This window comes from Loxodonta africana, chromosome 3 (genome assembly GCF_030014295.1).
Source record: "Loxodonta africana isolate mLoxAfr1 chromosome 3, mLoxAfr1.hap2, whole genome shotgun sequence".
Lineage (NCBI taxonomy): Eukaryota > Metazoa > Chordata > Mammalia > Proboscidea > Elephantidae > Loxodonta > Loxodonta africana.
Window position 1 is genome coordinate 194,953,569 of NC_087344.1, and position 12,993 is coordinate 194,966,561.

The following is a 12,993-nucleotide window of genomic DNA, read 5'->3' on the forward strand; positions in this document are numbered from 1 at the left end:
ACAGAATGAGTTTGGGTGTATTCCTTCCTTTCCTATGCTCTGAAATTCCTTTAGTCGTATTGGTGTTAACTCTTCTCTGAAAGTTTGGTAGACTTCTCAGGTGAAGCCATCCAGACCAGTGCGGATTTGTTGTTGTTGGAAGTTTTTTTTATTACCTATTCCGTCTCTTCTTTTGTTATGGGTTTATTGAGTTTTTCTCCCTTGGTTTGTGTTAGTTTAGTTAGGTAGTGTATTTCTAAAAATTTGTCCATTTCCTCTAGGTTTTCAAATTTGTTGTAGTACAATTTTTCCTAGTATTCTGTCACGATCCTTTTTATTTCACTTGGGTCTGTTGTGATATTGCCCATCTCATTTCTTATTCGGGTTATTTGCTTCCTCTCCTGTTTTTCTTTTGTCAGTTTGGTTTATCAATTTTGTTGATCTTTTCAGAGAACCAACTTTTTGGTCTTGTTGACTTTCAGTTGTTTTTCTATTCTTTATTACCTGTATTTCTGCTCTGATCTTTATTGCTTCCTTTCTTCTGGTGGCTGAGGGCTTCTTTTTGCTTTTCTCTTTCTATTTTTTTTGGAAACCTTGGTGGCGTAGTGGTTAAATGCTACAGCTGTTAACTAGAAGGTCTGGCAGTTCAAATCCGCCAGGCACTCCTTGGAAACTCTACAGGGCAGTTCTACTCTGTCCTATCGGGTCGCTATGAGTAGGAATCAACTTGATGGCACTGGGTTTGGTTTGGTTTTTTTGATTCTATTTATTAAAGTTGTAGGGTTAATGCTTTGATTTTGACTCTTTCTTTTTTTGGATGTATGCATTTTTTTGCTATAAATTGACCTCTAAGCACTGCTTTTGCTGTGTCCCAAAGGCTCTGGTAAGATGTGTTTTCATTCCTCTTTTATTCTATGAATTTCTTTATTCCATCCTTGATTTCTTCTATAACCCAGTAGTTTTTGAGCAAGGTGTTGTTCAGTTTTCATGTGTTTGATTTTTTTTTCTTGCTGTTTCTGTTATTCATTTCTACTTTTATGGCATTATGGTCAGAAGAGATGTTTTGTAATATTTTCATGTTGTGGATTCTGTTAAGGCTTGCTGTATGGTGTAAAATGTAGTCTATTCTGGAGAAAGTTCCATGTGTTTTGGAAAAGAATGTATACTTGGCTCCTGTTGGGTGGAGTGCTCTATTATGTCTATGAGGTCAAGTTGATTAATGGCAGCATTTAGATCTTCCATGTTTTTATTGAGCTTCTTTCTAGATGTTCCAACCTTCACCGAAAGTGATGTGTTGAAGTTTCCTACTATAATTTTGGGGCTGTCTATTTCTGTTTTCAATGCTGTTAGAGTTTGTTTTATACATTTTGGAGCCCTGTCATTGGGTGTGTTTTATGTATTTTGGAGCCCTGTTGTTGGGGGCCCTGTCATTATGATAATATCCCCCTGGTGTAAATTGACACTTTAATCGTTATGTAGTGTCCTTCCTTATCCTTTGTGGTGGATTTTGATTTAAAGTCTGTTTTGTCAGAGATTAATATTGCCATTCCTGTTCTTTTTTGGGTTTTTTTTTTTTTTTGCTTGATATATTTTTTTCCATCCTTTGAGTTTTAGTTTGTGTCTTTGAGTTTAAGCTGTGTCTTTTGTAGGCAGCATACAGACAGATCGTGTTTTTTTATCCATTCTGCCACCTTCTGTCTCTTTATTGGTGTATTTAGTCCATTTACATTCAGTGTAATTATTGATAGGTATGAGTTTTTTATGAGTTTAGTGCTGTCATTTTGATGTATTTTTTTGTGTGGTGTTGACAGTTTCTTTGTTCCACTTAATTTTCTGTGCTGAGTCATTTTTCTTTATGTATTTTCTTTTCGTCTTTGTCATTATTGTTGATTTTGTGTTCACTGAGTCGTCTTTTTTTTTTTTATTATTTTGATGGGTAGTTTTGTTAGCTTCCTTTGTGATTACTTTAAAATTTACCTTTATTTTTCTAAATTTAACCCAATCTTTTATTTCTTGATATTTTCTTACTTCCTGTCCATATAGAAATTGTATGACTACACTGTTTATTCCCTCTTTTTTGTCATGATGTTGTCATCGTTTATATATTGACGGCTCTAGTTCCCTATTTCCAGTCTTCAGTTTTGACTTGTTTTTGTGACTTCCCTATTTGGGTTGATAACTGGTTAATCTGTCCTGTATTCTAGTCTTGGGTTGTGTCTGATATTGTTTTTTTCTAACTGGAGGAATCTCTTTAATATTTCTTGTAATTTTGGTTTGGTTTTTACAAATTCCCTTAACTTCTGTTTATCTGAAAATGACCTAATTTTGTCGTCATATTTGAGAGACTGTTTTGCTGGATATATAATTCTTGGCTGGCAATTTTTTTCTTTCAAGGCTTTATATGTGCCATCCCATTGCCTTCTTGCCTGCGTGATTTCTGCTGAGTAGTCAGAGTTTAATCTTATTGGTTCTCCTTTTTAGGTGACTTTTTTTCATTTATCCCTAGCTGCTCTCAAGATTCTATCTTTGGCTTTGGTTTTGGCCAGTTTGATTATGGTATGTCTTCCTGAGTTTCTTTTGCGATCTACCCGGTGTGGGGTTCATTGAGCTTCTTGGGTAGATATCTTCTCATCTTTCATGATATCAGGGCAGTTTACTGCCAGCAGATCTTCAACAATTCTCTCTGTGTTTTCTGTCTCTCCCCCCTCCCACCCCCATTCTGGTACTCCAATCCCTCTTAGGTTCTTCCTCTTGATAGCGTCCCACATAATTCTTAGGTTTTCTTCATTTTTTTAAATTATGTTTTCTGATTTTTCCTCAAATAAATTAGTGTTAAGGGATTTATCTTTGTCTTAGTCATCTAGTGCTGCTATAACAGAAACACCACAAGTGGATGGCTTTAACAAAGATAAATTTATTATTTCATAGTCCAGTAGGTTACAAGTCCAAATTCAGGGCATCAACGCCAGAGGAAAGCTTTCTTTCTCTGTCAGCTCTGGAGAAAGGTCCTTGTCATCCATCTTCCCTCAGTTTGGGAGCATCTCAGTGCAGGAACTTCAGGTCTAAAGGACATGCTCTGCTCCTGGCACTTCTTTCTTGGTGGTATGAGGTCCCCAACTCTCTGCTTTCTTCCCTTTCCTTTTATCTCTTAAGAGGCCACAGACCAGGGAAACTCCCTTTTCATTGCATCAGGGATGTGACCTGGTAAGGGTGTTACAATCCCACCCTAATCCTCTCTAACATAAAATTACAATCACAAAATGGAAAACAACCACAGAATACTGGGAATCATGGTCTAACCAAGTTGATGCACACATTATTGGGGGGATGTAATTCAATCCATGACAATCTTCAATCTCACTAATTCTGACTTCCATTGCCTCAATTCTGTTCCCATGACCTTGTACTGAGTTGTCTAATTCTGAAATTTTATTGTTAATCTTTTGGATTGCTAGTTGCTGTCTCTCTATGGTTCCTAGCACCCTATTAAATTTGTGGTTTTGTTCAGGTATCGTTTTCCTGAATTCCTCCGTTGCTTTGTCTGTGTGTTCCTTGCCTTGGTCTGAGTTTTGCCTGACCTCCTTCCTGATCTCTTGGAGAGCTCTGTATATTAGTCTTTTGAATTCTAACTCAGGTAATTCGATGACCTTATTTTTCTCCAGAAGGTTTCCTGGTTCTTGGTTTTGGTTGCTTACTGGAGCCACCTTAACCTGCTTCTTTATATGAATTGATATTGACTGTTTACTCCAAGCCATCAATAAGTAATTATATTTATTTATTGTGTGTTTGTTTACTGTGTCCTAGCTTTTTGTTTTGTTTTGGTGTGCCCAAGTAGACTGGGCATGTGAGCTACTTTGGTTATTGGTGTCTTTGAAGCTCTCACATCCTGTCTCCAGGTGGTTAGAGCAGCTACTAGTTGTGTGGGCCCAGGAATCTGTTCACTTGTGCAGGTGTGGCATAGCTGTCCAGGTCGTCGGTCACAGAGTGTGTGGTGCAGACTCTCACCTACAGTCCTAGACAAGCAGGGCTGTGTAGGGATGTTCGGAGCTGGCTGCGGTAGAGGGCTATGTGCAGAGCAAAGAAGGGGTCTGACAGCTGCCCCTGGGTGCCTGGGTGGAAGGCATGTCCCTGTCCCCTATAGCATGTGTTGTCATTGTTGTTGTTAGGTGCCGTCGAGTTGGTTTCAACTCATAGAGACCCAACGTACCACAGAACAAAAGACTGCCCGGTCCTGCACCATCCTTACAATCGTTATGCTTGAGCCCATTGTTGCAGCCACTGTGTCAATCCATCTCATTGAGGGTCTTCCTCTTTTCTGCTGGCCCTGTACTTTACCAAGCATGATGTCCTTCTCCAGGGACTGATCCATCCTGACAACATGTCCAAAGTCTGTAAGACACAGTCTCACCATCCTTGCTCCTAAGGAGCATTCTGGTTGTACTTCTTCCAAGACAGATCTGTTTATTCTTTTGGCAGTCCATGGTATATTCTGTATTCTTCACCAACACGATTCAATGGCATCAATTCTTCTTCAGTCTTCCTTCTTCACTGTCCAGCTTTCTCATGCATATGATGTGATTGAAAATACCATGGCTTGGGTTAGGCACACCTTAGTCTTCAAGATGTCATCTTTTCTTTTCACCACTTTAAAGAGGTACTTTGCAGCAGATTTGCCCAATGCAATGCGTCTTGATTTCTTGACTGCTGCTTCCATGGGTGTTGATTGTGGATCTAAGTAAAATGAAATCTTGACAACTTCAATCTTTTCTCCATTTATCATAGTGTGGCTTACTGGTCCAGTTGTGAGGATTTTTGTTTTCTTTACATTGAGGTGTAATCCATACTGAAGGCTGTGGTCTTTGATCTTCATCAGTAAGTCCTTCAAGTCCTCTTCACTTTCAGCAAACAAGGTGGTGTCATCTGCATGGCTATAGGTTGTTAATGAGTCTTCCTCCAATCCTGATGCCCTGTTCTTCTTCATATAGTCCAGCTTCTTGGATTATTTGCTCAGCATACAGATCAACCAGAGCATGTATTGGGTGGGATATTGCAGCTGGTCATTGGGCAGCCAGCCAGTGCTGTTGACTGGAGGGACTGGGAGGCACCACTTATTCTCAGACCCCTGTCATGGGGGACTAGATGAGTGGATGGTACCACCAGCCCTCAGGTCTCTGATGTGTGTTGGCGAGGTCCCTGCTTAATGGGCAGGGTGGTGTCAAATGTCATGATTCTGCAGCTCCCCCTTGGGTGCTGCAGTTGAAAATAGGTTTCAAGTATATGCCCTGATGTTTTACGCTAATGGGGGCATGTGGTGTTGAATCAGTCCACACAGGTCTAGGCAGGGGTGAAGGGCGCTGCAAGTCCGTGGACCCCTTATGCCAGTGGCTGGAGGAAAGGGCAGCACATCCCGACCTGCCCTGAGTCCTGGCGTAGGGAACTTGTTGTTTTTTAAAGCCACGAGACTGGTGTGGGTTTGGAGAGCCCAGAGTTCTAGCTTAGGAGGCGTGGCAGTTGTTGGGTGGGGGATAGGGGGCGGGTGAGGGGAAGGAAGCACTTCTCTGCTGTGAAATTCCTGTAGGAGGAGGGGCTATTTTGTCCCCGCCCAGTAGATTGCACTTAACTTTTGCAAGTCTGGCGCACCGGCGCACCGCTTCTACCCGGCTCTGGAGGCTTGTGCAGACTTGCCGTCGCCTGGCCTCTCCCAATGTGATGAGACACTCCCAAATGTTACTGCTCACCTCAGTCGGCATCCTGGCGACTGGCATTACTTCACCGCTTTTCAGTTGTCTCTCCTTACTTCTGTCGCTCAGTCCAACTCTTCAGCTTTGTCTTTGATGATCAGGGCTCCTAGTTTGTCATATATAATTGGTTCACTTATTTTTGGGGGGTCTTTGTTGTACGAGGGACGAAAGGAAGCATCTAGCTATTCTGCCATCTTGGCCCCGCCTTGTAATTATATCTTTACACACTCCACAAAGTTCCTTGAGGGCAGACAGTGTCTTTTCTGCCTCCCCACTGCTAACCAATGCCTGCCCCTTAAGAAAAAACAAACAAACCCATTGCCCTCAAGTCAATTCTGACTCATAGCAAACCTATAGAACTGAGTCGAACTGCCCTGTAGGGTTTCTAAGGAGCAGCTGGTGGATTTGAACTGCTGACATTTTGGTTAGCAGCTGAGCTCTTAGCCACTGTGCCAACAGGGCTCCTCCTAACCCTTAGTAGGTGCTTAAGGATTAGCAGCCCCTCCCCTAGTTTGCTTTCACCTACTTCAAAGACTGAGGAACAAATTTTGCAAATTGTCAAGTGCTGTCATATGATTATTATCCTGGCTTCCCACCTCTGAACTTATATTCAGCCTTCTCTAGGACGTCAGCCTTCCTCTTCCAGGTACTCTGAGTTGTTTTGGGGCCTCTGCTTTTCTCTGCTCAGAGACAGGGTATCAGAAGAAACGACTTTGTCAACTTCCAGGAAGAGCCCTGGGTCAGCTGCCCAGGGTCCAGTCATTCCTTTATTCACCTTCTGTGTGCCACATCCTGAAATAGGTGAGGAACCAACTAGCTGCCCCTGTGTGCACAGGGTGGACTCCAGTTAGCCTTTTCCAGCTAGTCTCTGGCACTGTGAAAGATGGGGCCTCATAGGAAAGAAATCAGAGGAAGTGGGGCTGCAGGCTTGGTCCCAGACTGCAGGCCTTTTTAGAGGTGGGACTATTTCTCTGATGCGTGCTCAGGGCCTAAGGGAAGTTCAGAGAACCAGCCTCGGGCCAGGGACTGCCTCTCAGAGGGGCAAGGGCTGGGACATCCAGGCAACAGAGTGGATCAAGCTGCCATTCTTAGAATCTCTTTTGAGACTGTTTTCTCAACCTCACCCTCTCCTTCCCAAGCCCCAGGGGACTCCTTCTCCTGAACAAAATCTAAGTCAGGGAGCCCTTGCTTGTCCCCTGTGCCTGCTTCCTTTCTAGTCCTGGAGACTGACTCTTGGCTTCCTTCAAGCCTCATGCTACCCGCAGTCAGAGTCCTTCTCCTGCGTTGCCCTAGTGCCCGGCCTACATGCTCCTGCTTCCCTTAGAGCAAGGGATCCTTGGTCTCAAGATCCTCCAATATGTCCCCTGCCCCCTTCACAGAATTAATATCCCTTTTCTTGGAAGACACTTTGGAGATCAGCACCTTCCCCTCACTGACAGGAAGGCATGAGAGATCTAGAGAAATATCAGGGCGTGCCTCTTGCTGCTTGACCTCTCCTTATCTGTCAGACTCCTCTCCTGAAGTTTCTGAGGTTACCCGCTGACCCTTCTGTGTGGGAGCCAAGTCACTTGCTTTAGCCATCTCCCTGTAAGAACACTGTCTTAGTTTCCTAGCACTGCTGTAACAGAAATACCACAAGTGGGTGGCCTTAAAGAACAGAAATTAATTTTCTCACAGTTCAGGAGGCTGGAAGTCTGAATTTAGGGCACAGGCTATCCTCTGTTGTCTCTGGAGGAAGATCCTTGTCTCCACTTCTATAGCTAGCGTTCCTCAGTTCTTGGTCATGCTCAAATGTGCTTCTGCCTTCCACAGTTCATGCTTGCCTCTTTGTGCCTAATCTGCTCTTTTTATATCTCAAAAGTAATATACCCTATACTGATATGGCCTCATTAACATAACAAAGAAAACCCTATTCCCAAATGAGATTACATCCACAGGTATAAGGGTTAGGATTCCCATACATATTTTTGGGGGGACATAATTCAATCCATAACCAATCAGCTGCACCTACGTCAGCCTCTCCATTGAGAGTGTGTGTTCCTTGTAGAAAGGGACTGTGGCTCAATGGATAGTTGCTGAACAACATGTCCTGGGCTGGAAGACAACGGGTGAGCAGAACCCAGATCTCCTGAGACCTCACCCCATGCTCTCCCCGCTGTATCCCACACCACCTCGTCAATTTACTTGCTACCTTTCACAGGGATGGCTTCCAATTCCCTCCTCAATACCTCCTTCCCTTCCTGCCCCTAGAGTGGCAGCTGAGAAGACCAAGGCTGCCTGAAGAACTGCATTAAGTAATGTCCACAGATCTGATTTGAGGGAATGATCGAGACTTGGGAAATGACAAATCAGGCTTGGGTGAGAAATTCAGGTGGATCATCAGGCTAGGGAAAGTGCAAGAACATAAACTTAAGGGCCTTTGGTGGGAATAGGTGAGGGAGACATTAACCCAGGACAAGATTCCAGAGAGAAGTTCTGAGACATGGAAATCTACAAAGAAGGGACAGACAGGACAGTGATACCAACCAGAGGTTGTGGAGGGTCAAGGGTCCAAGATCTTGGCTTCTGATCCAGCAGAGTTGTCATGTCTTTGGGGTGGGCACCAGAGACCCAGAACATCTGGTGTCAGGGAGATGATTGAGACGTCACCAGGCTCAACTCAAAGGCAGAGAAGGACTGCCTAGGGTCCTTCACAGCTCCTTGTGTGGGACAGCCTATAAACCAGAGCGGGGGCAAGGGGGGAAGTTAAGTAAATTTATCAGCCAGGAGGAGAGTAGGGAATCTTAGCAGGAATAAAACCACGCAAATGCAAGGTCCTAAGTGCTATTCTACCATATAGGAGTCACAGGTTCCATTAGGTTAAAAGCAACCTCTTGCTTTTCTTGTTTAAAATGTAAATGGTATGTGTGTTGGTGGAAAGTGAGATAGGCAGTGAATAATATCATACCAAAGCTGCATTGTGAATGGATCTTTTAGACTCACTTTCCTCCCTAAAGAAAGGCTTGGAAAAGCACTTGGGCTTGGAGGAGGGGCACCAAGAATAGAAGGAAAAGTTATGGAAGTGAGTTTTGCCAGAGCCAGGCCCAGTGAGGACAGAAGAACCAAACACAACTCCTCCAGAGTGGTGGTCACTTAATTTAACTTTATTGCCAGACTTCCCTCAAGAAGCATGACCCTTAGGATATTCACCCATGAGCCTCCTGGGGGGAGAAGAGCTGAAGGAAGGATTCCTTGGGGGCTGGGAAGAAACAAAGCTAAGGACAGAGGTCCCCACCAGGCTGTCAGGCTAGGCTGGGGCCAGGCTTTCCCTTTTTCCTAAGTTTCATTCTGTTTCTCTTGAGTTTCTTCACCTTTGGTGTTTGGCATCTTTTCCGGACCCAGACGACCCAGAGCCCCACAGCCAGAATTACCAAGAGCAAGAGAAGGAGCAATCCCTTGGCCAGGAGGCAGAAGGTAGATGAAGCCTTCTCAGAAGGAAAGCCAGGATCTGGAATGGAAAAAAGGAAGGAAAGAAGGACTTGTTAGAGTGAAGGATCAAGTTAAGATTAGGGAATAGACATCTACACCAAATTTCACAGAGGGGGTCTCAAGTTCATAAGTTGACATCGAACAGTTGATGTCCTTTTGCAAGTGTCTTTGTAAATATACATTCTATGCACAGAAGGAACTGAGATCAGGGGAGTGGTCTGAAGATGACGAAGAGAAGACACCATTGGAAGTTGGGGGCAGAAAGAGGCAGGACCCCTCCCCAATCCAGTTGCGGGAAGGGGTAGCTTCTGTCTTCCATGTGCTCTCTTGGAGGAGTTTGGGGAGGAAGATGGTGGTTCCTTCCTCCAGAGAATGGCCTTGAGGCACATGTCCTAGTGGTTCAGGGGCTATCTCTGGTCTCCTGGTACCTGCACAGAAAAGCCCAGCATGAATTCGATGGGAGCTGACGTTGCTGACGGGGTTGCTGGCCATGCAAGTGTAGGAGAGAGGATCCTCCCCAGGCCTCCAGGATGTGCTGAGAACAGGGCCTTCATGGGCTATATCAATGCTGTCCCCCGAGGATATCCAGCTGTAGGTTACATCCATGCCTGCCTTCTCCATGGAGCATGTCAGGGATATATTACAGGCATCTTTCCCAGAGATCTTAAAGTTCACAGTGACTCGGGGCTCCAACAGCCGTTCTAGAGGACAGGGGAACACAAAAAACCCTTTAAACAATCAGGAGTCAGTTGTTTTCCTAAATTCCTCAACTCTGGGGTCCTGGTGCTACCCTCTGAGGACCCTTTACCTACAACAAATACACAAAGACAAACAAAAAACAACCACCACACAATCTGTGGCTCCAGGGCCCCCTTGACAGTTGCTGAGGTAGGAAGACCTGCCTTTGGCATCTTCCACCTTCTCCTTCTGCCTTCTCTCGCATCTTTATACCCCGCTGCCTTAGTTATCTAGTGCTGCTATAACACAAATCTCACAAATGGATGGCTTTAACAAAGAGAAATTTATTCTCTCACAGTCTAGGAGGCTAGAAGTCCAAATTCAGGGTGCCAGTTCCAAGGGAAGTCTTTCTCTCTCTGTCGGTTCTGGGGGAAGCTCCTTGTCATCAATCTTCCTCAGTCAAGGAGTTTCTCAGCACAGGGACCCTGGGTCCAAAGAACATGTTATTCTCCAAACTCTTGTATCTTGGTGGTATGAGCTCCCCGTGTCTCTCTGATTGCTTCTCTCTTTTATATCTCAAAAGAGATGGACTTAAGACACAACCTAATCTTGTAGATTGAATCCTGCCTTATTGACATAACTGCCACTAATCCCGCCTTATTAACATCATGGAGGTAGGATTTACAACACATAGGAAAACCACATCAGATGACAAAATAATGGACAATCACACAGTACTGGGAATCATGGCCTAGCCAGGCTGACACACATTTTTAGGGGACATAATTCAATCCATAACACCCACCTTCCTCCGAACCCCATTCTACCTCCTGGGTCCCATAAAATATTGTCACTCCTCCTAGGATTATTTATATTTTAATCAGTGTCTCTTTAGGATTCAAGGTAAGATATCGGTCAGTGTGGCAGACACTAAGAAGAAATGTATGTTCAAGTAGAGGGCAGATACTGATTTTTTGTTAGCTGCTGTCGAGTTGGTCCCTGACTCATGGCAACCCCAGGATCAGGCTGTTGTGATCCATAGGGTTTTCATTGGCTGATTTTCAGAAGTAGATTGCCAGACCTTTCTTCCTGGCCTGTCTTAATCTGGAAGCTCTACTGGAGCAGTTTAGCATCATAACAAGGAGACACTGACTAGTACCCTAAAACCAAAAGAACAAAAAAAAACCTGTTGCCGTCAAGTTGATTCTAATTCATGGCGACCCTATAGGACAGAGTAGAACTGCCCCATATAGTTTCCAAGGAGCATCTGGTGGATTCGAACTGCCAACCTTTTGGTTAGCAGCTGTAGCTCTTAACCACTACGCCACCAGGGTTTCCACTAGTACCCTCGTATCCCTCAAATAACACTCAGGGATGAAAGGCTCAAGAATAGATCGTGTTCATTGCCGAGATACAAAAATCTCACTGGTAGAGAAATGAAATGACCAAAGACCTAACAGGGCAGGTTCCTTCCCTGAGAAGACACTGCAATGACACCTGGCCCCCTGAAGGGTCTATGCATGAAGCCGCATCCCTCTCACTGTGTGGGGCACCTGCCTGGGGATGCCTCAGTGCCGCAGAGCCTCATTGTCACAGGTCACTTTGGCTGTTGCTGCAGCTCAGATAGTGGGGTTGGACAGACTGGAGACTGTCCCTCTCCTCGTCCCAGCCCCTCAAACCATAATCCAGAGTCACGGGAAGCCCAGGAGAGCCAGACAAGCAGTGGTGTGGTTCCCAGTGTAAACTCACGGTAGACTCGTAGATTGTAACGCTGCATGGTAGAGCTCTGGGACGTCCTCAGGTTGATCTGGGCATGGTAAGGTCCTGCATCCTCCCAGCTCAGATTGCTGATCTGCAGAGAGTAGCTGGGGCCCAGGAAGCTCACTCGGCCCTGGTAGCGAGGATTGATCACCGTAATGGCAGCTGGGTTTCCCTTTTTCCCTGGCACCACAGTTGCCAGCCGTATGTGGGAGGACCAGATAACGTTCTCAAACTCTTCATCTGGTGGTGTTTCCAGGGAAAGGCTGATGGACTCCTGAAGAACAGCCACTACTTCCTCAGGATCTGTACCATCTCCAGAGTCCCCTTTGGCTGCAGACATAAGAAGAAAAGAGATGGAGACAGCCCAGCAGTTGTCGGGGCTGCTGTGCCTGGCTGTGGGGCGGTGGTCTCAAGGGAGGAGAATGTAGTTTTATTGGTTTATCTTGTCCTCCAGCTGCCTCTTCTGGCTCTAGCTTTCTGCTGCACCTACGTTAAGCACATACCAGAGGCTGGCTTCCATTTGTGCCCTCATCCCCAAGTTTCACCTTCTCCTTCTGCCATCCTAGGCTTCTCCCCGTTTCATGTCCCCAGGTTCCCTCATCTCTTGGTCCTGCCCTGAAGCCACATCCTAAACCCAACCAAAACCAAACTCATTGCTGTTGAGTCTATTCTGACTCATAGCAACCCTGTAGGACAGACTAGAACTGCCCCATAGGGCTTTCAGGGAGCGACTAGTGGATTTGAACTGCTGACATTTTGGTTAGCAGCTGAGCTCTTAACCACCACAACACCAGGACTCCTACTTATCATTATTTCAGAAAAGCTGAAGCATTTAGCCCCAGAGGAAGAGGCTGGCTGGCCCAGGTCCCAGCAGACCAGGAGGACAGAGAGAGAGGGAGAAACTCACATGCAGAAGTAGGAGGTCTCACTCACCTTCCAGGAGCAACAAGAGAAGGACCAGCCAAGCAAGAGCCCCCATGCCAGCAGCCTGTGCTCAAAGGTATGACTTGGTCAGCCCCCAGTGCTGTGAGGAAGACAACTGTCAGGAGACATCCCAGCCACAGAGTGACTGATCAACAGTCCTGAGGAGAAGGAAATGATGCTTACCCTATTCAGCAGCCCTGTTACTTCCTCCCTCCTCACTAAGCCCCTCCTTGCCCACGAAGAGAGTTCGCTCTCAAAGCCTGATTGTCAAGATGGTGTTCCCACTGACTTGTGTTTGCTCAAGTGGTTCCGGTCCACTGAGAGGCACCTCAGAAGAAAGGCCTGGTGATCTACTTCTGAAAAATCAACTGTTGAAACCCTATGGAGCACAGTTCTACTCTGATACATATGGGGTCATGTTGTCCCACCAAGCCCAGCTAAA

At 45.3% G+C, this 12,993-nt stretch overlaps 1 protein-coding gene across 4 annotated transcripts; it reads right to left on the reverse strand.

The window, feature by feature from the left end:
• Positions 1-1,531: 1,531 nt before the first annotated feature.
• On the reverse strand, positions 1,532-12,730 carry SLAMF9 (SLAM family member 9). 4 transcript variants are annotated; one of them, XR_002786998.2, is made up of 6 exons: positions 12,561-12,729; positions 11,616-11,957; positions 9,617-9,889; positions 9,131-9,207; positions 8,247-8,434; positions 1,532-5,826 (listed from the first exon to the last, which is right to left on the reverse strand). XR_002786998.2 is itself a non-coding variant. In XM_023554160.2 (5 exons), the coding sequence occupies exons 1-5, from the start codon at positions 12,604-12,606 to the stop codon at positions 8,411-8,413; spliced, it is 762 nt and encodes a 253-aa protein (XP_023409928.1). In that variant the 5' UTR covers positions 12,607-12,729; the 3' UTR covers positions 1,532-8,410. The 4 variants fall into 4 exon arrangements, 3 of the variants coding, with proteins under 3 accessions (XP_023409928.1, XP_023409927.1, XP_023409926.1); XM_023554160.2 differs by having other exon boundaries at positions 1,532-8,434; XM_023554159.2 differs by lacking the exons at positions 1,532-5,826; positions 8,247-8,434 and having other exon boundaries at positions 8,807-9,207.
• Positions 12,731-12,993: the final 263 nt, after the last annotated feature.

Coding starts and splice junctions, on each gene's coding strand:
- SLAMF9 (XM_023554158.2), bottom strand. CDS start 12,606: ATGGGGGCTCTTGCTTGGCTGGTCCTTCTCTTGTTGCTCCTGGAAG. Junction 11,958..12,560: donor TCTCTTGTTGCTCCTGGAAG/GTGAGTGAGACC, acceptor TTATGTCTGCAG/CCAAAGGGGACTCTGGAGAT. Junction 9,890..11,615: donor TTACAATCTACGAGTCTACC/GTGAGTTTACAC, acceptor CCTGTCCTCTAG/AACGGCTGTTGGAGCCCCGA.